Below are 25,600 nucleotides of genomic sequence, written 5' to 3'. Positions count from 1 at the left end.
AGCAGGATTCCTGCTTCAACTCACCTATGCGCTATTCCATCGCTCTCTAGCTGCACGACAATATATCTCAGTTCCCCCAAGCGCTGTTGGGCCAACCGGATACCCAGGCTCTCCTTAGGGTCCCTCTTGTGAAGCTGCACCAGTCGACACCTCCTGACCCTCTTCGGGGGCTGGATGATGTCGCTGAGGAATCTGCTCTTGTCCTGCTGCAGTCTCATTCGATGCGGCGAGATGTCCAGGGTTTTGTGAGAACTTTGTAACCCATTTCCACAGACAGGAAACTGGGAATTCATAGCCACGTCGTCGTAGGTTTGATGGATGCTGGGTAGCATCCTCCCAGAGTTGCTCTGGTGCCACCTGAGACCATCAATTCCGTCGTTTAGCTCTGAACTCCCAGCTCGGCCATCCTCGGAATTCTTCCTTGTGCTGGTATCGTTCTCCTGTTCATGGCACTCGCTGGGAGTGGAGCTCCTGATGGGTTTCTCCAGCTCCGAGTCCACCACGCTGCTGGTGTCCGAGCTGTCCGTACACTTCAAACTTAACCCTTCGTTCTCAGATGCGGCTGCGGACTCTCCTCTTGGTCCGTCACTGTCGTACCCGGACTCGTTCGAGCTGACATAGTGAGATGAGAGCCTCTGTTCGCCACTGGGTGCGGAATTCCTTCTGTGATTCCTCAGGGTGGCCACCATATCGATGTCTACGTTCAACGAGGACGTTTCCGAAAATCTGGGATCGTTCATTCTTCCAGCGAAGTCCACTCTGTCCTGACTGGTGTTGTCCTGCTGCCTGGACATCGGACTGCTATCGTAGGAGCCGTAGCAACCGGCGTCCTCCTGCTGGAAGTTGTCCTCGATCCTCTCCAGATGGCTAGAGTTCAGGCTATACCTGTCCTCGCATCTGCTCGAACTCCTCCGGAATTCCGCGTACGAATTCCGGCTGGACTTCGAGCTCGACGCCTCCTGACACTTGCTGGAACTTACTCTGGTCAGGTTCCCGTTCCTGGCGCGGCGACGTCCCAACGTTGTGGTGCCGGTGTACGCATCTTCCACCTTCAGCGTTGGGAAGTGCTCTTCGGAGGCAGTCTTGAACAGTCGTTCGTCTTTCGACGCGAACGTGCTGTGACGTTCCTCGGGTAGGACGGACAGTTTGGATCGCAAGAAGGCGTAGGGGAAGCTGGACTTTTTGGCCTCCTTGAAATCGCAGCTACTGCTCTTCCTCATCGCCGATTCGGTCCGGGATTGATCGAAATCGCAGGGGCTAAAGCTGGTCATGGAAGGACTTCCCAAGGTATACAAGGAAGCAGGGTCGTTATGCTCGTCGAACATGTCGTCGTTTTGACGTCCGGCCAAATTGTCACAAGACACTGTCTTATCCTTGCGACTAGAGATCTGCAGGTCTATCCCTTCCGAAGGGTCGTCTCCCTTCACATAGGTTGGACTGGTGTTCAGTTGGCTGGTGCTGCAGCTTCTGAAGAGATTCTCTTTCTCGTTCGTCTTCAGTCTGTCGTCGATGTTTTGCGAACGCCTGTTACTTCTCGCGGAATTCAGCATCCCGGTAGACCCCATGCGGATGAAGAAGGACTTGAAAGGTGATGGTGATCTATGAAAGGTTCCCGGTATTCTCTTTTCTGACTTAGAGTCTAGCTTGAAATCTGGCAGTGTTTTATCTTGTTTCTGAGCTATGTTGTTGTTACTCGCGGTACAGTTATTGTTGTTGTTGTTGTTGTTGTTCGTGCTGTCGGGTTTCTCGGAAATGGAGCAGATCGTTTCGCGGGAACCAGCCCGCCGGAACGAGTCTATCTTCTTGCTCATCCTGCGACCCCATACCCCGAAGCTCGAGCCTGAAAAAATGTTATTTTCAAAATATTCCCAGTTCTAATTAGAAGAGAAGGAGTATTTGCGCGAATGGATTCGCGGAATTCAAGCTTTCCCGCGAACTCCAGCAAAGAAGCAGAAGAACCGGGCCATCTCGGCGTCAACGAAAAACCACCCGTCGGCATCCGCATTCGCGAGCGACATATGGTCGCCCCCAGGAACGTTGAGGAAGCCGTAGCAGCAGCCAGGAACGAGTTGGTTCCGCGTATTTTGGGACTACTTTTTCGAGGTGTCACCCCAGTTAACGGGGCCGGGCCATACGATGGCCAACGATTGTCAGGCTGCTCAGGTATCGGGAACACGTGTTTTGCGATAACGCACGCGGCAGTACGAGCGAGAAACGGCAATATGGCCTCGTTAACCCGTTGCCTGACCATTTATTTAATGACTGCATGTGTCATCGCTACTTCTCTTAGCTACTACCAGGGTATGGTAGTTCTTAATTGTGTATTAAATGGTCGGTTTTGAAATATAGAAAGTCTGATATGCCAAGTCTAAGACCTGTAGAAAATTACTAGATTTTACTATTCAAATTCCAAAATGTTCTTAAATCCCGAAAGTACTAATGGAATTTCTAATTTGTTATGCAATGAATAATCTACAAAATATGTCCACGGTTAAAGGGTACAGTTTAGCATGGCGAAGATTGACTCGCATGATGCATCGCGTCGCATTTGTACGGTGATGCAAATTGAAAGATAAAGGGCTGGAAATGAACGGCGCACAACGCGACAAGTAATTCTTCGAATCAATCTTGTCGGATAAAGTGGGAAAATTCATTATAAGCCGAATGCAGCGTGACAAGCGCGATGCCTTATACTCTCATTAAGGTAACGAGTTGCATCCGTGCATCCTGATGCACAATCAAAGCGTGCATGTGTTTTACATGGTGCATCTATACCGTTCGATCGCGATGACGTGCCGCGTCGTCGCTCTACCCTTGATTAATTAGTTTCTTAATTAATCAACTATAGAATACGTGACTGTAATTACACTGATTATTGTTATTCTCGTATTGAAATTTCTTGACGATTATTAATTCACAGGGAATTTTGTTATTAGACAAACGTCACTCGCGTGTGTTCCTCATTAGCCTAGAGAGTATAATTATAATTAATTATAATTAATTAATCGCATCATGTACCCAGATAAGCCGATGATAATGTGCCTTTCAAAGAATATGAAAAATTAATGATTTTATTTGCACGAAACTTTGGAAATGTGCAGTCGGCTTCAGAAATCCGATCCGTGCGCGGAATCACAAAGGATAAAAAAGAAAAAAAAAAAATATCAGCGGAACGAAATTTCCAGTCCAATTCAACCTAACTCCGCGGTTTCGCGTTTCTCGCTGAATCGTCTTTTGAATTCGAGGCGTCGCGACGCGAATGGCGGGAAAACAGTTATACAACGCATCGTCACTGGTAGCACGTTACAATCCGCAATTTAATTCCAGAAGAAGACACCGTGACACGGAGCAGAACCGTGGCCTATTAAAGCAAACCTGCGGCGAGGATTTTCAAGCCGTCTGCGTCTTTATCTTCGAATTTTTGTCTCAATTTACTAATTCGCCAGTTGTACGCGGTGAAAAAAAATGTTGCACCTTTGCAGACAGCCACCTGCGCGTTCCGTGTTCTAACGAACCGAGAAGCGATTAGTAAAAGGATGCGATGTTCGAATATTAGCAACGCGCCGCGGTTCTAGAAAGATGTCTGACCATAAAACCAAACGATCAGAGCAACAGTTACTTCGCGAAAGGACACCGAAGTCATCAGAGCATGGAATACTCGCGGGGAGTACTTAGACTCGCCATGTCAAGGAACGGTGTTCGAGAAATTTTTGCAGAATAATTTGAAAAATAAGTTATCATCAATCCTGTGTTCACTCTACATTGCAAGCCTCAAAATTGTATTATTCTTCAGATAAAATGAAATGGTTTGACCCAGCAACATCTGAACACCTCTGATCGCATTTAAATGTGAAAATCACGTTCCTCTCCTTTTCTCCATCGAACGTGCGTTGAATGCCTCGATGATTTTGTAAATGAGACACTTTTGTTACCGATCGAAGTAACTGTACTCTTTCACAGCCCGTTACTAGAACCCCGGATTCATTGTTTGCCGCATAAATGATATCTATTTGTCCCCATAGATAATTATGCTCATCAGCTACCTGTATCCACGGTCATTTATTTGATTACTGACAAAATTACTACTAATCATCCCATCATTTTTTGCTCCCGATGTAGATGATGCCGAGAGGTAATTACCGGAGATAGAAAAAATTTGGAAGCCTCTGGCAGGAATTTACTTATTAAAGGGATTTTTTATCTTTGAACCATCACGTGTTCCTTGAACTTTGAGGTTTCAATAAAATTCATTGAAAATCAATATTCATTACCAGTGGAAGTGACGTGTAATTAACAGCAATTACTCGATCAATAGTCATTACGGATGTTTGGATCTGTTCCATTAATAGTCACCAGGGAATGAAATCCGATTAGTAAGTTCATTAACCCCTAGGCAGACGTGCTAATTAGAATACGAGTCGAGGTGTACCAAAATTAGAATAGAAACATTCATTTTAAAATCATCGTTCTGTATTAATCCAGAAATTAATTGATCATCCATTGGTTAATTGGTTGGAGCAAATTACCTCGCTGTTTCTCGGGCTCGTGTTCGACGATGAACGCGGGCACGGCCGTGACCATTTGATAATCGGCCTCGACCACGTCCTGCTCCTGCTCCTGCTTGCTGGACAGCAAAGCCTGTACGGCACTCGTGTCCCCGCAACTCCTTCTGCTGTACTTCGTCCTCGAAACCCTCAGCAGGGCGGCAGAAGCGATGGTTGGACAGTTGTCCCGCGACGTAGACGTCCCGGGTGGCTCGTCCAGGGTCGTCGGGCTGGACAACGAAAGGGCCACGTCGTCCGCGCTGTGGCGGCGCGATTTTGACAGACGCTTGAACATCCTCTTTTCTGAAAGCGAAGGAAATTTGGAAAATTTCGTTACAATTAGCGATCGCGAGGGAAATTAATTGGCCGAGGAAACATTTTCTTTGACTCAGGATAACTTGTTTACCCTGATGGCTTCTTTTCAAGGTGCACGCTTCGTCATAATGGTATTCAATGAACTTCGAAGGTCATATCGAAGGTGAAACGAACGCAAAGTCACGCGCAAAGTCATTTTAATTATCATTATCGTAAGCGAAGAGAATCCCCTCGAAGGGATGGATGATTTTTATTGCATACGATTTCATGGCAGGAAAGTATCATGAAATGGCACTTATGATACATCAAATTAAATGTTAATATCTGAAGAATATTGCTTCAAAGTGGTTGTGTTTTTTGAGGGTCAAGAACGAGGTCGTGGTGCCGTGTAACATTGCCATTACACCGATCTCACGGGATATATTATTTTCGAACGACGGTAGCTGGAACTCGCTGAGAGCAATTAACTTCTCTCTCGCGGTCGACTACGAAGGCCACTCGGTATTATTTATTTTCCTTCTCCAAGGTCCTCTAGTTGTAGCGCGCGACGGCTAATGCACGCGAGAAACGAACGAAATTCAACCTCCTACGCGCTTCCGTTTAAGTCGTTTCACTTCTGCTCCCCGCCGTCCTCGCGTTACTTTTCCTCTAATTACAGAAGCCATCTTTTGTCACCAGGACGTTCGGATGCGCTCAATTAACCCGATGAGAAGAAAGCGAACGTCGACCTCCTTCTTTCTTCTTCCCCGTCATCGTCCTTTCGTTCTCTCGTTGCTGCTGGTCACGCTGCGTGCTGGTTTTGCTCGTAAATTAACCGTTTTGCAGTGAAAGTGGCCTGATTTTATCAACGAACCCAAGGGAAGCGCCGGAATTACCGGATGTCCCGTGAAACGTCCCGTTCATACGGTTTCGTACGCTTAGAGTCTTCAGCGTCGAATTTTCTTCAAGATTCGATTTTTATAGTCGAGTCGTCAAAGTTGGAAATCTCCAGACTTCCGCAGTCAACGATCCGGACGTATCATCGTCGATCAAACTTTGCTCTCAATTTTCATTTTACAGCTCTTTCTCGCGTGGTATCACAGCCGGAAACTGTCGGTTTCGATTCCCTTCCTTTAGCAATACCGCGAGCGCAATGGCCAGGAAAAGATTCAACCTCGAATATTAAATCACGCGTGTTTTTTCACGCGACGACACGTTTCACTTCAGCGACGCGAAACCAGACAGTTAAACTTCTTTTATTATTTTATCGAACGAGGAAGTTTCGAATTCATTCGGGCGTAATTAAAATTATCATTCGTCCAGTCGGTAATGAAATTATTATTTTTTGGTAAACGTTTATCGAACAAACTGTGTATTAAAATAACAGCTGTTTATCTTTTCACTTATTGATTCCCGGTGGTTGTAAATTGAATCAGGCTGGATGATGACCGGTGTATATGTCTTGTAAGCAGAGTGCAGCAGAAGAAACGCGTTTTGATACGGCGACAGGTGGTTTCCGCGCGAATTAACGAGTCCCCACGATTATCTTTCATACGCGTTAATTGGCGGGGCCAGAAGCACGACTTTCGTCTTCTTCCTCACCGTCTAACCCGTTCACATCCTGATAAAAAACGAGCCCAACTTCTTTCGCGGACGGGCATCGATCCTGATGCGTCGGCCAACAATGATCGACGATCACATTTTTATCAATTAATGGGTAATTTCATGATTTATCAAACGTGGCCATAGAGCAATAAAATTTCAATAGAGTAATATTAATCTCTCTGCAGAGCGTTTGTTTTCTTTTTCGAATTCTATCGGGCCTTAGAAAGGAGCAGCGATGAAAGGATAAGCCGAATCGGCCGGTTTCGTTAAATATTCATACGAGGCGCGAACGGAACTAATGGTCGGGGATGATGAATGACGAGGCGCATTGCGAAATGGAAAATTAACATTTCTCCGCGATCCTCCTTTTATCTACCGTTGCCAACTGTTGCTCGCTACAATTATCAGAGAAATTTTCATTGAAAATTCACTGATTTTTCCTGGCTGATTAAGGTTCGGCAATTAGAAATTAATCATCTCACGAGATCGAATTACAGGAACGGTCTTGTAAAGTTTCTAATTAATTAAGGAGCGCCGGAGATATCGCCGCGCGAACTCGATTAAAATGCATTAAAAACTTTCTGACTCGAAAGAAAGGAACGGCCGAGTAAGCAAACTTACTACGCTCCGGGCTGGAGAAAGTCCTTCTGGCTGCAGTAACTAAATGCACTTTTATACCATCGCATCGTTTCACATAACGCACGTGTCGAAGCAGCATCGTTACAAAATTGATATACCATAAGTGGCATATTCTGATACTTTGGTGTCGTCGAACTTCGAAAATGATACACGGATAGGTGGTAATTTTTTCCTTAACGTTGCACGATTTTTTAATGGTACGCGTGGCCTGTAATTTTCCCCGCGAAGAAAGATGATTACACGGCTTGTAATGCGGACACAGGAGACCCAGATAGAAATTCGATGACGTCCTACTTAACGAGTCGGGATAAAGGACTGTACTTCCGCGATAAAATCTCCTTAGATTTCTCCTCTGTTTAGAAATCCAACGTTGGGGTCATGCTGCAGCATCCGCGTACATCGTCGTTATTATCTTAAGAATGTTTCAAAAAGGCGAGTGAAATTTTTGGTACATGCTTCCGTGACAGAGGATTTCTCCTCTACACTAGAAATCTAGTTGCATGGTACGTGGACATTGTTGCATACGATTTCATGACAGAAAAGTAGCTTTAAAACCTAAAGAATATCTTTGCAAAATGGCTGGCTAACGAGTTACAACGAGAAATGTACTTGCGAATTTCTCTTATCTTGCGTGACGAAGTTAGAAAAGCTTGTTCAATTCTAAACAAGAGATACCGGTTAATTACGTGCAATCGATCCGTTCATTTTCCTTTATAAACTAGGAAGTTTCGAATGTCGAAATAGGTGATCCCCAAGCGGAACGCGTGCCAAATAGGGGCCGCAATGCATTTCTATTTTCACCCTTTTCCTGTTTCAACCGCTAACTCATTTCTGCGAACTCTAATGGTATCAGATTAGAAAACAACTTCTTCTATCCGAGAAAAAAAAATCGTAATAATTTTAAAGGAAAGACTCGAGGAATTCCGCTACAGAGGCCACTTCACGTCCTACGTAAAGTAGCGTAGAAAGGAAAAGTATTCGGCCTTGCACTTTTTATTACTTTCACCTTCAAAAGGTTCGCTAGCATTCCAAGATGATTAACCAATCAATAGCAACATTATTGTTAACATTCCTAGTGAAGAAACGAGCTAGTCAATTAATGTCCACACGGTCGGCGAGATCGTTTACAGCGTTCGCGTTAATTATCCGCTGCTCGTAAATTCGGTTTTTGACGGGATTACTCGTTAACACGAATTCCTCGGCTTTGGTCACGCTGTTTCTAATCGTTCGCCCGACATTGCCTCTGACGCAACATCTTTCAGGGCCTCCGTCCGTTTTGTCTTCGAGTTGGCGATATTTTGACGAGTATACGCGAGTGCGAACGAGCTGGACACGTTATTACAGCAGGTAATACACCTGTTACCGTACGCGTTGCGTAAGCCTCTTCAGGGCTCGAGCTGGCCGCAAGAATTCCGAGTACTTTCACTCGTTTGCCGCGGCGAGGAGGAGGTGTCGCGATCCTACCTTCGGCCACCGGCAGAAACACATTCAGACAAAATTAATCCTCAGGAAAAATGATCACGGTACGTTGCACCGTCAATGGGAGCATGACTTTGGTAATTCGTTAGGTAATTTAGAAATTAACACCATTTGCAAATTAACATTGTACAGTGGACCGTAAAAGTGATCGTATATCCCTTAAAACAAATTGGATAAATTTCTTTTATAACAGGCTTGAAATTTTTTCAAAAGCTAATTCACGAATGTACCTTTTAATACTGAAAGCAAAACAAGTTACAGGGTGTCTGAATCGAAGGAAAACTATTTATTGACGTAGGTTCTGGTATCTCGAAACACTGATCAGTGTTAGAAAAAGAGGAGAAAATTATAGATACAGCTAAACGGAACTGCGTGAGTAATATGAGCTACTTTGCCATTATTTCAAGAACAAACGGTCTGAAAATTTATTAATTAAGTACTACACAATGCATTCTATCGAGGATGACATAACGTGGTGAGAACTTTCTTCAGCTTTCCCCGATCCTCGTCAAAGCCTGTTACATCTATAATTTTAGATATCACACGGTTGCACTGTCGAGTATACATAGATGTTCCTGTCCACTTCACCATTTACATAATATGTCGCGTTAAGATGCTCGTACAGGTTTTGGAGGTGAAAAAATTTCATTTAAAGAGGAGCAAGTTGGCTCACCAAGGTATTCGAATGGTGTTACACAATATAATTACGAATAGATAGCTACGTGTAGGTATTATGCAGAGAATTAAGTAACACTATTGGCAATAATTTTATGGAAACTTCAGAACTGTAATTCTAGGAAAAAATGGGCCAATTTATGGGTGTCTGTCAAGAAATTCATGCAATTAGTACAAAGAATTTTTGAAAGTTTAATTATTCATGTTGTAACGAAATATAGGTCACTGGAATGACTTGGCGAGTGGAAAATTTTAATTATACATGCAGAGCAGTAATAAAAGACCTCCCTTCTTTATGCAAGCTCGTGTTCTTTCCTTTCTTCCTCATTAATTTGTCTTCGAGTTTCACTAATAACAAGAACTCCGCTTTTAACTCAGACACCTGAATTTTTTCATCGATAAAAAAATCACAGGATCGATATAAAACGATGCGATAAAAAGAGAAATGTAGCTTCACCTTTTATCTATGAAATCCGTTAATCAATGTTCGAGAAATACCCACCCAACTCTTCAGAATCTTCTTAACCTGATACGTCTATTTTTATCTAGCGCAAGACTTCAATCCAGTTATGTAAATTTTCCGTTTTTAATACAGGAGTCCGTGCTCCCATGTTCGTACATGATTCACAAGTTTATTGGCCTTAATCGAGCAAAAAAATGCATGAATAGTGGAGCTTTCACGAATCGGGCCATCTCGATGCGAGGAACGGAGCTCGCGTAATTCCAGGCGAAAGGAAAATCGTCGTCGTGTTGCAACGCGAATTCGATTCACGGTCGAGCAGGCTGCTCGTAAATGTGGCGAAATTCCTTCGAGATTTTTATTCCTCTGAGCTGCCACGATGAACAGACGTTTCTGTTGCTCGCTCGAGTAGAACAAGACCAGGTTCAAACACGTGCACTGATAAGCAAACAATTTTGATAAAAACCGTTTAGTTTTCCTTTTTTTCTTCTTTTTTAAGTCAATTGACTAGGGTTGGCTTCGTTGATTTTTTTTTTTTCTTTTTCTTTAAATTGCACTGATTTTAAGTTCTAAGAGTGACACAATAATTAGCGCACTTTTCAAGCTTCCCCTCTCTATACGTTTTCGAAGCCATGGAAGCCTCTGCCTCTTCCGCTTTCTCAAGCCTGATAAAGCAACACGAGCGTAAATAAATAATAGAATTTAGCCAATGAGAGCGGCTCAGCGTTGAAATAAGTCCGAGCAGTGACCCCGGGCTTAATTGAACCTATGTGTGTTTCAAGCTCACAAATGGATTATAAATAATTCGAAACCTGAGAAACTTGTACCGTTTAATTTACGACGATAGTTGATTATAAAAGAAGCTATTATAAAAGCTTCACGAATAGAAATCGATAAAATTTACTTTTGGCTTCTCTGCCTTCTCTATGGCTTCTGTATTTTATGGGAAATAGAATACTATCGTGTTACATTCGCGGTTTGAACAAGGAAGTGAACGAAATACTCACGATTCGATTTCGATTTTGAGGAAAACCCAACAGCTTATAGCATCCTTGGTAGATCTACTGGCTCGATTACATTCTATCTGAAACAAATCGAAAAATTAGATTAGAATGATTTTTGTTATTCGTTCGTCGGAATTCATCGTCGAGCGGAGCGAATCGTGTTCCTTTTTTCTGCCGAGATTCCGTCGCTCGGAGTCTGGGCCAACAGACTCTCCAAAACACCGTCCACGATCCTGACGCCGAAATAAACCGGGCAAAACAAAGAGAAGACACTTTGAGGCCTAAATAAGCGAGCGAGACAGAAGTATCCAGGACGAGCGATTAGACGAAAAAAGAAAGGGATATTCTGGATGAGAAAGATGGAAGAGAGAGGACCCATTTCGCATTCTACAGAGAGCTAGTCACCGGCTAACTATAAGAGGAGCTAACTATAAGCCACAGTCCCTACTCCTCGGTTATTTCAAGCTACTGCTTGTCGCACTGCCAACACTCCCTCTCCCCCTCTATTCTTTACCATTTTCGTGGCCCCATGGTCCATTGCGTGCCTCTACTCTTCGAACAGGAGCAGGATTAATCGAGGAATCGTATTAAGAAACCATTAGGAATATTGATTCGTGTAGGTACGAGTGTCTATTTATCAATGGAAGCAGTGTCGATGCGAATCCGCCGGAAGTCACGCTTTCATTGGCCGGCGAGTGATCATTTTTCTCCGTAAAAAATTCCAACGCGAAACACGCAAGGTATACGAATAAAAATTCAATGAGATCTAGAAATTATTACATCTTTCAACGGTGAATTTTTCATCGAAATAGAATTCTCATAAATTGAAATTATAAATAGACCGAGCGTGCCATTAATCAGCGTCAATAGAGCCGTAAATTTTCGCGACTAGACAGGGGTGAAGAGTGTCTTGAGGATTTCACTATCTCGAGATTCACGGATAGTCAGGAGTGGTGTTAAATGGCCTAGGCAACTATCTAGATCCAAAGCGACTGTTTCTCGTTAAAAAGTCCTGTTACACGTATTATATTTCAAGGTTATTTATTGTAACCTTAGCGAAGAAGTTAATTCTACGGTGCGTGTCACTTTGTTCCTTCTTTCTGAACGAGCATCCCGAGAGGAAGCGAGCGATTAAGTTTTTGTTCCTTCGAGAATTAGAGGTTGAGAAAGGGCTAGAGAAAAGAGGGGAAAAAAAAGGAGATCATCGAATGGACCAATTCGTGCACCTGTTCGGCTCGATTCCATAAAACGTTAACTAGCGTGCTCGTGACGGAACCGAAACGAGGGTAGGCTCCAGAGCTCCGTTCTTCTGGCCTTTGTTCTTCTTTTCCTGCCGGCTAGACCCGGCTCTTCCTCCGTTCATTATGAGGGAGAATTATGCTAATCGTTGGCGCGCAGAGAAAGCCCTCCAAGAGTGGATTTAACAAGTTCTATCAATGAACGTGCATGCCGGAAAAGAGTCGGGCTCGGATTAAATTATCGAAAACACACCGTGTATTTAGCTGAGCGGAGCGTGGTAATTAATCAACCAGAGGACACCGCGATTTAACATTTTTTTAATTGTACATACACCGGTGAATGAACATTTCTATGCGGCCTTTTATCAGCCATTAGACATATTACGTGTTTCGATAAATCATTCCCTTCCTGTTTGAAACGCACCCCGATAGGACAGTCTCTTCTTATGGGACTGGCGTGCATGTCAGCATAATACCGAACCACGCAGTATTTCTACGATGCCGGAGGAGAGATAGCGGTTTTGTCGTTATTATTACACGAGGACGTTTCTCGGAATTATACAGGAAATTCACGTACCTTAGGTTTAATGAGCAGAATTGATCATTTGCGGGTCGATCAGACCCACACAGGCAAAGTTTTTTTTTTTTAATAATAATTGGACTGCACATTTACAAGGTTGCAAATATGCAATATTAACCTAATCGTGAGATATGCAAAAACGTAATTACTGTTATTATTGTCATTATGCAATAAAGGGTTGGTATGCGTTTTGCAAAGAGATAGGTGAATGTGATATTTCTTCCAGTAGATAAGACAGTATAGACAGGTGTACGGTCTTCAATCTTAACTTGATTTTAATTGCATGCATGTGTGTTCTACTTTTAAACAACTGGTAGTTTTATGCGTTAGAGCACGCGTCTATCCATATCCTTGACATCTTTTTCTTTTTTCTAATTAGATTGATTCTGAAGCTGGAATTATTGAAAGTTTCATTGGATAATGAATTTTTCTAGGATCAAATCTCGGATCCAAAATTTGGAATTTTTTGATATAGTAAATTGAAGATTTGAAATGAAGCCCCTGGAAAGCGTGGCTCGTAATTTCTGCACTAACAAGTTATAGATATAATTTCAAGTATCCAATAGGAGTATTTCCACTTAGGTAAGTAAAAAAATTAATATGAATGATGGAATGATATGGAAATTCAAATATGGGTGTCACGGTACTGAACATATTAAAAAGGTGTCCTATGTTGTAGAATTAATTTGAATAAATATTCCACCTAACCGGAGAAATCATGTTTCTAGATAAATTAGAGCAACTTACAATCAGGTAGTTATTTATCAGCCTAGCATTAAAGTAGGAAGTTACAGGATGCCTGGTTTCCTTAATCCAGCTAAGTGGATAGGCCAGGAAAGTGATTTTATGATAGTCAGACCGGAAATGAGAGTAGCTGCAGGGTGTAGGATGAAACAGAAAAGTATTCAGGATGTATCGATTGGATTTTACTAAACAGAAGAACGGAAACGGGATTCGTAGGCTTAAGGCGTTTCCGCTAGACTTGGAAACACGTTTTCAAGTTGCATGCATAAATCACGGTGCGCGCTTCCTAGTGGCCGGCTAATCTTTCGTCAAATACCTGTTGCACCTGTTGACCGAGAGGGGTTAAATGGCACGCGCCATTTTCCTTTTTATCGACCAGCGACCAAATTGATGGAAACTAAAGATAGAAGAGGCCTTACGTGTTAAATAATGCAAGGTTGGAAATGTGAATTCTTTGAAGGAAGAAAATATTGGAAGAGCCGTGGAATCAGGTGAATCGAGGTAGACCAGGTGGAATCCTTTGTGCCCGTCTAAAGGCGCTGCATCATCCATTTGGATGGACTCGGCTGTCCTCCGTAGAAAAACTAGGAAAGACAGATGCGTAGATGGACTTTTATTGCCAAGCTTCGCCATAATGGAACGCGACGATTCGCATTTACCACGCATTCGAACGAATTTCGCTTGGTTCTTATGCCATTCAAGCATCACAGGGCGAATAATCCTTTCTATGTAGCGATTTTTTTTCTCTGTCAACTCTGTCAAGTGGTCTGAACTTGGAGTGATTTTCTTGCCCACTTCCGGTATTCAAGCTTGTCGGAAGTCGAATCGATCAACTATATTAAAAGAATTCCTCCTTGCTTATCACGTTTCTTTGCCCACACTTTTTGCGGTCATTTATAAAAGATTATATTTCAATTACCCATCTGATAAAATATTAGAAGCATCAAATTAGGTAGGTAATTTTCTTTTTCCGTAAAAACGAAGGAAACTTCTTCTCCTAGAAACACGGATCAAAAATGAAGATTGCTATGATATTAAAGAAAATCTTCGTCGGTATCAAACCGACCCTGAAGAATTCTTCATTTGCCTAATGCAAGTAACACGCTTAAGAATTACTTAAATTTTAATCGAGCAAATCGAAGCAAAAAGCCATCCATCCGGAGTTCATTCCACCGTGGAAGCTTAGAGAGCAAAGAAAAGATGGCAGAGGTTTCAGAAGGCCTGGGGCCGTCAGCCCGGAGGCTTAGAATTCGCATCGAAAGGCGCATCACGTCTTCTTCTTCCTCGCCTCTCCCTTCAGCTTCTCACCGGTCATCCAGTTGCGTTTAGGTCATGCAGACAAAGGGCCAGCCCGTATGCTTTAGAACGAATTTCGTTGCTCGAATTGCATTCCAAACGGTCCTACCGTTTCCTGTCCGCGTGTCCTCCACGCAGCCTTGCCACTTGTTCTTCTTATTCACCGTCCAAACGGCGAGAGAGAGGGCCAATCGTCTCCATTTATCATTCAATTTATCGATTATACTCGTGCAAAGTGGCCTGATTGACGGTGACGGTAACGGTGACGGTGAATTTCCATAAGAATCGTTCGAAATTAACCCTCGGACGTCGCGGTGGACCACGAAGAGAGACCCAATTTATTTTCATTTTTTAAATCTTATACTATTCCTTTGAAAATTATTGTTTCAATACATGGAACTCTTTCGTTTAAAAATAATAATGAATAAGTTTTGATCGTTCAAGGATTAATTAAACAAATTTACGGTTCAACGACTTATTTCTCGGGAACACGTGTTACCTTTTACCAAAGTCGAGGCACGAAGGGCCACTACGTGCGTATGCAACTATTAGAATGCGTTTCTTTTGTTTCTACCTTGCGGCCGTTCACAATGTTCGACGGCATTCCAAAGGGCGTGCCACTTCCTGCACGTGTGTCCTCCAGGCAGCCTTGCCCTCCCCCGATGAATCACATTTATCTCCTATCAGCCGGGAAATTTTAATCGGCTACCGGTCGATGGTGCACAGAAAAATGAATCCGCTTGAAATAACGGTTCACGCGGAAATGAGGTTTAAGGGAAGAAAAATTTTGTCCTCGTCCCGTTCGACAACGAAAAAAGCAGTCTAATGACCAGGAAAGGCTCGTCAGAAGGGGCTGAAAAAAAGTTTCCGTTATTACGAAAATAACGAGCGCGCCACCATTTTCGGGCACCAGCGATGTTACGGTAACTCGATAAAGAAGAAGAAGAAGAAGAAGAAGAAGAAGAAGGAGAAGAAGAAGGTGATGATGCTGATGAAGAAGGAGCATCGATGATCGTGTTACCGGACACAATGTGCGTCTAGACGACTCACCAGCTGAAATCCGCTCGAGTTTCTCGAGCATTGAATTTGTATCGGGACATTCGAGTAACCAGAAGAGTTGATCGAGTGGTCCAGTGACACCCAAAGACTAACGGATTCTCTTTTTCTTACGTCTGGACCAAGTTACTCCCGTCCAGCGTAAAAGGTTTCCATGGGTCCAAGGACGCTAAACTTTAATGGTAGCCCATCGCGTCGGGAGGGTTCGCCGGATGAAAACAGAAGGAAAAGGACGGTGTTATTAAGGCAAGGTTGCTATTAAAGATTGCACTTGATTCGGTCGCGATTACGAATCCCCTAAGCCGTGGAAAGGATAGGTATAAATCAGGTAGCGTATAGCAATCACGCGGTGTTTATCCTTCCATCTTTTTCTTTTGATACCGTGATCATTAGCCTGGTCTGAGCTACGTGGAAGAGTAATTATTCTGAAACTAACCGGAATGTTGCCTCTCGATCGCTGCTAACGGTATGCGTATCGGAGCAACGCGTCAATGAAGCGTGGATTATTTTGAATTACGATCCCATTCGGAATGATGAAAAATAAACGAAGAAGAAACGTTACACTTTTTTTTTTGGTGACTTCCAAAAATTCCAGCTATCATCTTGCCCGCGAGTGAATCATATCGTCACCGAAGAAACTAGATCATTAAGCCATGCAACCTTGGATTTCTTGCCAAGTTCAGTGCACTGTCCGGCCGTGGCTAGGCTGAATATATCTGCTTCTCCCTCTCCCTCGGCTCCACGATCAATCCCAGCAGCCTCTTCTCTTCTCCGTACGCACTTACACGCATGTAAGAAGCTAGCCCCGGACGAGTTTCCCGTCTCTATTCCTCTCTAATCACGTAGCCTGTCTCGGGGGAAGCGGCCATCTAGGCCTATCCTAGTTTTTGCCTATCCTGACCGAAGGGAGCGAGGCTGGGACCTGGTATCCAGCCACCGGTCTTTTCAAACCATCTAAGGCTAACCTGTCTACCATATACGATCATTCCTCTGGCCAGGCGAATCCAAATAGAGCGCGTCCCGGCAAGAAGAGTTCAAGGTGAGAAAAAGAGGATCGACGATGGTAGGTTAAAAACGGCGGAATAGAGAAAGGTTTCGATAACGAGGAGGTGTACGCCTCCACTTTCCATCGTAAACATTTCGAGGCTAAGACATCTGGATTTCCTAAGAGCTCCGAGTCCCATACCGTTCGCGCCTGTTGGATACTTGGCCGGCTTGTTCGAGGAATTTCGTAGCCTTAATATAGTGCTCGGGGCGGAATAATGCGACGAGAACGCGCGAGATAATGCCGAACTGTCTGGACTTAGCTCCAACCTGGAGTAAGATATTGCCTTGAATGGAAGAAGGGGGGTCACGTTCACCGTGTGCGATTTTTCCAGCCGTGTCGATAGTAGATAAACTCGGCTAATCAGGCGACGGTAGCTTCCTTATCGTCTGGAAATTTGTCGAAGCTCGTTGGAAAATTTATCGCGCCACTCGCCCCGGCGATCGTTAATGCTATCTCACGGACCGCGCTTTTTCCGCGCCTTATTTAGAAACGGCGCGGTGCGGCGCGGCGCCGAGAGTGGTACGCGAGCTGTTAACCAGCGTGAACGAGTAAGGGAAAGAGGGTTTAATCGTTCCGAAAATTACACACCGTGCAACGGGGTTCTGCTTGCATTTTCTCTCTCCAGGAACCGAGCATCAGAGCGAAAGTAACAAATTTAAAATGGCATCTACCGACGTTACCCTTGTCTCCGACCTCCGTCCCTCGTGTATAAAGCAGCCTGAAGAGAATCACGGTCGTCGTAAGAGCAGTAACTGTTCCGCTTAATATCTATTATAAAGTTACGCGGCCCTTTACGCAAGAATAACGCTCGAGAATGGTACAGTGAGAGAGAGAGAGAGAGAGAGAGAGGCTAGCCGGTGTGGTTTATCGTTGCACGGTCTGCACATTGTGCTTAACGGTATCCCCATGATCCTAAATAGCTATCCGGTACCATTTGCAAGTGCAATATACACCAGAAGAGAGCCACACTGGCGAGCATTGATTATCGTTAATAAACGTTTTCGCGGTCGCCGGTAATTTATGAATGGTAATGCTCCTAATTAACACCTTGTTGACCAGTGACGCAGCGCGTGTAATAACGAATGAAATAATACAATATTAACCCGAGCCTGGAAGAGGAGAACGGTTTTCTTTGTGCCGGAATGATGTATGCGGCAACCCGGAAGGAAAATATTAATATTGATTGACCGATGAGAGGGGAGTTGATTAATAGTAAGAAGTTTCAAATTGCAAAGAAAAGGGCCACGTTTCGACGTTGCCCTTATGCCGCGTAACATCCGATACCTCGTCCGGTAACGTAAGATAACACCTGTGATATAATCGGTGCAAATAAAACGGTCCGTTGGACAAAGACTCGGGTGTGCAGCATAATGGTTGCAGCGGCGGAGTCGCTCGAAATTTCCTGGAAATTCTGGTTCCTCGATAGTTTCGATAGGAAAAGATGGAGGATCAGCCGGGAGCAATGACGCGCATCCTGCGGTTCGTAGTAAAACATCCGCTTCTTTACGCTTGGACGAGAAAGGATGAGTGGAATCCCCTCTGGCGCGATCTGTCCGGCCGCGTGAAAAACTTTCGATGCGTGCGGACCGGAAATAGCCTGGAGGAAGCGCGGCATAAGGAATGGAAATCCTAGTCGATGATAATAAAATTGATACCCGGCTTCCCGTGAAAAATGCCCCTTCTCGCGAATCCGCCAACTACACCGGAGGACAAAGTTCAAGAGTAAGATCAAAGTTAATTAATCACTCGAAGGTCCATGCTCGAGTCACGGCGTTTCGACGTTCTCACCGTGCCCATCTGGCCATCTAATTAAACCCATAATTACGGTCGACGTGCATAATTGGATCGGGTCAGAAACAACTTTACCTACGAAGATCAAAGGTTCACGACCGATTTCTCGGGACGATCCGTGGCGTTACACACCTGCATTCAACGATCGTATTGTTTTAGGACCAGGTAGATGGGTCTTTAATAGCCTTCAGACACGCTTCGTGCCTCTCAGGATCTCCAGTGGACCGGATCGTTCCATGGACAGGATTTCTGTCCCACTTATTCCTTGTCCCTGAATTATTTCCTCTCGAAGCGTGCCTCATTCTAATTTTTGCTTTTCGTTAAATCGCCTCGTCAAATGTTTTAATAATTTGAAAAGCACCCTCATGGGGCGTGGCACGAGACGCCCTGTACGCTCGAGCGCCGCCCACCTTTTAATTGCCGCTAGGAAAAATAAATCAAATGGAATCTGGAGTATCGTTGCACATTTTCTTTAGTAGAATTTTATTCTTCGTCCTGGAACGAGTAACTGCGCTAGTCGGGTATTAAACGCGGTATTAAGACGCATAGAATCGCCGCAGGGATCATCGACGTCCTCTATTAAGATCGATCTACTCGAACGATAATACGACCGGTCGATAAACAGGCAGAATGTCTCTGCTCGCTTAGAGAAATGAAGGATTAAGGAATTAGCGGGACTAAAACCGGAAAGAAGAGATATTAGAAAATCAAAAGTTGATGGATAAAAGATGATTCTTGTAAATGTACCCATGGTGTCCATGAACCTGTTTATTTTTTTTTATTTTTTGCTTTGAATTGATGTGCTGGCAATTAGGTACCTACTTTCAAATTTAGCGGTGAATGACGATCTTTTATTACAAATGGAAGGCGACTATAATTGACCGGTGAAAAGGACGGTGTCGTAACGCGTTTCTTTGATGTTTCTTCTTTGAACGAACATTCTTTTAAATCTTTTTAATATCTATACTATTATATAGAGAGGAATTTAAAAATATACTGGACCCGTTTTGATGAAATTTTCACTTAGAACTTCTGACATGATTTCATCACATAAAAGTATCTCAACATTACACCTATGGTACATTGAATTAAAGTTTAAAGCTTCAAAAACATGGCTGTATAAACGCTTCATTGATATTCTTGATAGAGAATGAAGGGTTGCGGATTGCAACGAACGACACAAGTTAGGTAGAGATTTGGTATCTGATCATTTCAAAGCGTTTCTCTTTTAATTATTACTTCACTCGCGTTTAAGATATCCAGAAGTAAATGCTATAGAAATGTTTGGGCCACCTTAAGCTTTAATTTGATATATCACAAGTGACATTTTGCAATACTTTTCTGTCATGAAATTTAGTGAAACTCAACAACCTATTACAACGCAAGCGACGATGATCCTTCTAAAGCTTTCATTTTGTCTGAGATCTAACGGAGTTTCTCGTGTGTCACCCGAGCCAGTTGCTCCAGCGATCGCCACTGATTTTTCCTTTTTTTCTCCTGCTAGAGTTGCACTTGGTAGCGTGCAATGGCCACCAGAGGTAAACTAGTTGTCCCAGCGACAACTACGGCATTCCGCCAGCAACTCTGGAGCATTAAAGTCGGCACCGATATTCACGTTGTCGTGGTGCCGATAATTTTCGCCCGTTGACAGGAGCATCGATGCGCGATATCGCCAGGAACGCGTTACGATCCTACAATCGTAGATCCTTTCGAACACCGGAAGCGAACCTCGGACACGCTACTCTTCTCAGACCTTGTTCTATGTATAATCAAAGCGGAAGAAAACGAAACAAAGAGGAATCGAAGTTTAATTGCTGTAATAATACAAGGTATAGTTTTTTTTTTTTTATTACACTACTCCATTAAAGGTTGCTAAAGATTTCTAAGGAAAACGTGTAGGTAGAGAGGTGGAAACTATTGAGGGAACTGGTTCGAAGGAAATGGGAGCAATGGACTGTAAACTGTCTACCATAAGCTAGGACCGAACGATGGCGATTTATTATAGATACTTAATTATATTCGAATAATTAGCACTCTCCTGAATTTGATAAATACGTTTTTGTCCAGTAGAAATTTTTCAAAGTAAATCCAACAGAGGACAGCAAGAAAACATCTAGTACCTCCATAACAGGTTCATTAAGTGTCTTAAGTTAACTCTGGTCGTTTAAGTTCTTGCCGCTTTGCAAGTAATTATTCTTAATTACTTCAAGCTACTGCACGATGTTCACTACCTTACTGTTCCAGCCTGATGTATCATATTTTAATTAAACATTCAAACACAAGTTAATAAAGTTGCAGTTTTGTATTTCTAACCAAATATTGAAATTACTCGATGCGTTGGACAATTATGGTGCGGTATAAATACCAGTTTCTACCTTTTTGCAATACTAATCCATCATCAAATGTAAATGAAATAGCGAAAGAGTTGTAGCGAAGTTGCAGATGCATCTAGAATTCGCGAGGACGTGAGCGGAAACGACTTTCCAGCAACGGAAACGCGGTAAATCTCCCCTGAATACCAAATATTTTCAATTTCGAGTGCCTCCATGGTTAGCTTCCTGTTCCCACAGGGGTTAAATACTCCCTCACAGATGCTACTTGAAACCGAGTATCGATGCTATTGAATCGCATAGGAGACAAGAAATCCCATGAAAAGGGGGAATAGAGATATTTATTATCTTAGTCTTTACAGAGTCCCATGGTGGACTAAGGGAAAGAAGATGTTGATTTGTGTTTATGTATTTGAGACTATTAGTAGGCAAAGTTGCAAGTGTTTTTCGCGATTATTACCCAACCCGCCCCGAGACTCATCGTCAGAAATCCTCACACCCCTAGCAAACGAGGCTCTAATTATCGTTACTTCACACTTTCGAATTATTTTGTTCACGTCTGGTTAGAAGTGAAGAAATTTACCAAAGACCTGATGTAGGCACGAAAGTATTCTAAAAAGAGAAACGCGGTGTCGTAAATCACCAACGAAAATACAATAATGCAAGGAGGTTCTCGGTCGCGCCATAAACCAAATCGCATCGGTTGACCCGGCTTGACCCGTTCGGGGACCTTTTATGCGACACATTTTCTTCCATTTTTATTTGACTTCTTTAAACGGGAATTCCTCAAGGTTCCTGGTCCACGAGACGACGGGTTAGACGCGAGAAGATCCTGTCACCGTAGGGTGGCCTTGCAAAATAATCATATAACGTGCTTGACTGCATATCTGCATACCATATTGCTTGCATCGTGTTTGTTCACCTTCTTTCTCTCGGCGCATTAGAGCAAAATGCCAAAAAATTGAAAAAACTCCGCAGGAAATTCTAAGTAATTTTGTTTTTTCAGAGAAAGCTAAGAACGAGAAACTGGTAGCTGATCGATGATACTTCGGTCAGATTTTATCAAATATCTTTATCCGGCTGTCTCACACACGGATTAAACGATTCGTATTGATCATCGACAAGCTATAACTCTGGTTAATATATTTATAGATGCAACTGCACGTTCAGTGGAAGATAAGAAACCCATCGAACCATATTAAAAGATCAAGATCGTGATAGATGCCCAGCAATAATTTCCTTGTTCGATCTTGATCAAGAGTTTCATGCTACTTTCTCTAAACAAGAAATATATTATTAATCACCAACGAATTTTTTTTATTAACATTTTGGAACTGATAAACGATCCTTTCAAGACAATAGAATTTTTACTCGATTCCAAGTTGAATTATTACGGAAAGTTACTGAACTTGAACTTGAACTTGCAAGTGTTCTGCTTCGTTAACGTTGCTTTCACTAATCTCGTGTGTTGAATTATTAATTTTTTTCCACAAAAAATTATTTATCGATGGATCGATCCTTCCGTATTTTAATCCGAAGCAGATGAAAATTTATATGAGTGAAAATCTGAGAAGGAAAAGTGTGCCAACTAGAGACACGGTTTCTTAGCCTATATCCAATGGGCGTTCAATTAAATTTCTATTTGAATTTATGTCGTTCAGTTGTACGAAAGTTAATTACTTTTCATTTCTATTTCAGAGGCGGGGAAAGTCGGAGGAAAGTAATTTTTGCGCCTCGTTTCGAGCCATCTATTATCTCGTTATCAATAATTTACAATGGTGAGGTATGTAATTAACAGCATACGGTATTTTATCAAGAACCATGAGCTTACGTAAGCGGACTGCAAACACGAGCAATCTCTCGCGCATCATGATATACAAACCTGGCCTATCTTCGGACAACGACAAACACGAGCCACATGTAAATCACCGGAATGATATCGCACTACCTTAATCGTCGTTCCATAAACGTTTCGGCGTGTTCCGTGTGATTTTAGAGTTCCACAAGTCAAGGATGGAACAGTAATAAAAGACGACGCGGTGACCATCAGATGTACAGGGTGATTCTTATAAAGCGACCATGAGTATTAGGGGTGTGCGTGTACCCGAAATAATAAATAATATTACAACTAAAACCTGGGGTAATTGTCTATATATATTACATTTACCTTGGATGACTTAACCCAGATTTAACTAAAAAATGATGAATAATAGAATTCTTGAATTCTAAAGTGGTGTTTGGTGGTCTAGACTGATGGATTTTGTCTGTATTTTTGAAAATTGTAAAGTGAAGGATTTTTTGATATTTCTGTAAATTTTGAAGAAAATTGAATGGATCACCCTGTATAAAGATGGGAATGCGGCAATTCGCCATGCAACCACGGAAATATTTCTCGAATTGAACGAAAGTGTACGCCAGCCGTGTGAATTATTGCGTTTGAACATATTCGCGTGGTATCCACGACCAGCAAAAGGTACTCTGAAACATTGCTCGTTCCATGGACGTAGGCCAGGCAATTTCGATACCAGGAATCGCGGTAACGAGGAACAACGAACACTTTGTCCAACAGACTACGAGTAAGTATGCAGAAATCGCTAAAACCACGTGCTCAAACCTTGTAAACTATCATTGGATAACTTTCCATTAATTTTTTCTTTGCCTGATGCTTTTCGTTTCCATTTGGAATAGATTTGATGACATAAAGGTATTGTAAAAATATCAAATCTTTCAATTTTTAAATTGATATACCATAAGTGTCATTTTGATATACTTTTAAGTCATGAAATTGTCTCAGAACCTTTTCCATTAATTATCGTAATGAGCCAATAAATACTGAAATTATAGATCGTTAAAGTATCTCAGAATTCCTTAATCGAAAAATAAAGTTATTAATTTAAGAAACGAACCCATTCGATGGAAGGCCCGGTAATGCCTTTTGGCTTGATAATTTAATTGGACGAGAGAAAGGGACGACGGATATGGAAACACACGTGAAGACAGTCGTTTACAAAGTCGCTTCGAAACTCTTCAATTGGAGCAAGTGTTTAGATAAGGAAAAGTGAATTCGCTTTCACGATTGTTTGTATTCTATTTAGAATCGAGGATCAAGTATGGTGATCCATTACAAAAATATCCTTAAATAGCCGGGATAAGACTTTTCTTTAAAATAATTTGAAGGAAATTGGTAATTCAAGTTGAATTACAACAAAATAGTGTAACAGTGTAAAATTTAGAAAATGTAGCTCTCTCCATGGTCTGCCGTTCGAGGGTTAATAAAAAGATGTGGAATAAAATTGAAAGAAACTGCGATCATCGAAGGATAAGGAGAAATACCGAATAATTAAACGTTCATTATTCAGAAAATTCATTAAATATTCATTATCTAGAGAAACTTCACAGGAAATAATTTTAATTTTACCATCAGCAAAGAGTTTCGAAAGGAACACCATTTAAACCAATACACGAACCGAAAAAAAAGCAAACAGATACGAGTTTCTGGAGCATATCTATGGAGTCTGTTTCTTGCATTCCCTAAATTCTACCTTTTTCAAACAAATCTTAATATTTACACCATCGAACGCCACAAAGTGAATAATCGATTCTGCTAATAAATAAATAATAAAATTCCACTGAGAGACGTAAACAGGACCCTCCTTTATAAATAGAAATGAGTAAATAAAAAATACAGGTATCCTTTTCCAAGAATTTAAAAAACTAATTGATTAATGTCCTCTGAAACGAAAAACATACTAAATCAAAATTTGACATGATCCAAATAAAAACCAGTTAATTTTTCAAAAAATTAAACATTCCGAACGTAACGATGATTTTTATTAAACCCCTTCACGCTTTAACCGCGACAATAGCGGTACCAAAGTCGTTTTATTGTCGCGTACTTATTGTCCGACTCGTATCACCACTCGTAAACACTGTCCCGCCGTTGAAAGCATGCTTCGTGGGCAGATTTCGTAATCGTTTTAGAGGTTACGACGAAGGTTAGCCCATAGACTTTCTACGGTTAGCCCTACAGCTTTTCCCGCTTCCACTGAAAGTGTCGTACTCGCCGCGACGCATTGCGGACTTTGGGGGTCAAAGGATGACCCAATAGTAAACATACTAAGGGTTACCAGTGACCACACCAAAAGTAATCGAAGGAAAATATCAAACAAGAAATTTAAATTATTGCCGCGTTTTTATAGCTGTCACGCCATGACAGTCAAAAATGAGTATAACATAAAAATATTATATATCGGTACAGGCGTGTTCCTATAGAACTTATTCTATAAATTCTTAAATTAAACTATTACTCACCAATGACGAACGTGAAGAAATTAACCGCGAACCATAGTCCAGGATGGTTGCAGAGACCAGGACGAATTAGAAGGGTGATATATATCAGTCTTTGTTTTCGCAAGGCACAAGTGTCACTACACCGAGGCACGATTCACAAGAGTGTCGCGTCGCGAGGCGTTTAAATTTCGTTCGCGATACCTGAATGAATCGAAAGGAAAACACCGGGAAATTTCAGGGAGTGGATGGTACGTGAGCTTCGATCGATGTCCGTGCGCAGACTGCCTGCACCTCGCTGCTTGCCGGGTGTTCGTCATGTCGTGCTCTCTGTTCGTCCCGCTCACGCTTCTCGCTTCTTCTTTCGCGACCCCCACTATTTACCATGGCGCCGTCTCACTTCTGTCGCTTCCCAATCGAAATGTAACACTGAATTTCGACGTTCGTGCCCATGCCACTACTGAACATCGAACGTTTTCCCCCATTTTCCATAAATTCGCACTGATTCCCGCGAGCTTTTCCATTCGGAA

General features: G+C 42.5%; 1 protein-coding gene across 3 annotated transcripts in view; it reads right to left on the bottom strand.

Moving 5' to 3' along the window:
• LOC117608139 (uncharacterized) overlaps positions 1-25,600 on the bottom strand; it is a 27,627-nt gene extending 2,027 nt beyond the window's left edge. Inside the window, exons 1-4 of one of the 3 annotated variants that reach the window (XM_034332779.2) lie at positions 25,095-25,600; positions 10,704-10,780; positions 4,527-4,847; positions 25-1,840 (exon numbers count right to left, since the gene is read on the bottom strand). In XM_034332779.2, coding sequence (XP_034188670.2) covers positions 25-1,840; positions 4,527-4,839 — 2,129 coding nt within the window. In that variant the 5' untranslated portion in view covers positions 4,840-4,847; positions 10,704-10,780; positions 25,095-25,600. Of the gene's footprint in view, positions 1-24; positions 1,841-4,526; positions 4,848-4,950; positions 6,153-10,703; positions 10,781-25,094 lie in introns of those variants that run through there. The other 2 variants (XM_034332781.2, XM_034332782.2) reach the window with 2 other exon arrangements.

Source organism: Osmia lignaria, chromosome 15 (genome assembly GCF_051020975.1).
Source record: "Osmia lignaria lignaria isolate PbOS001 chromosome 15, iyOsmLign1, whole genome shotgun sequence".
Lineage (NCBI taxonomy): Eukaryota > Metazoa > Arthropoda > Insecta > Hymenoptera > Megachilidae > Osmia > Osmia lignaria.
This window is presented reverse-complemented; position numbering and strand designations above follow the sequence as displayed.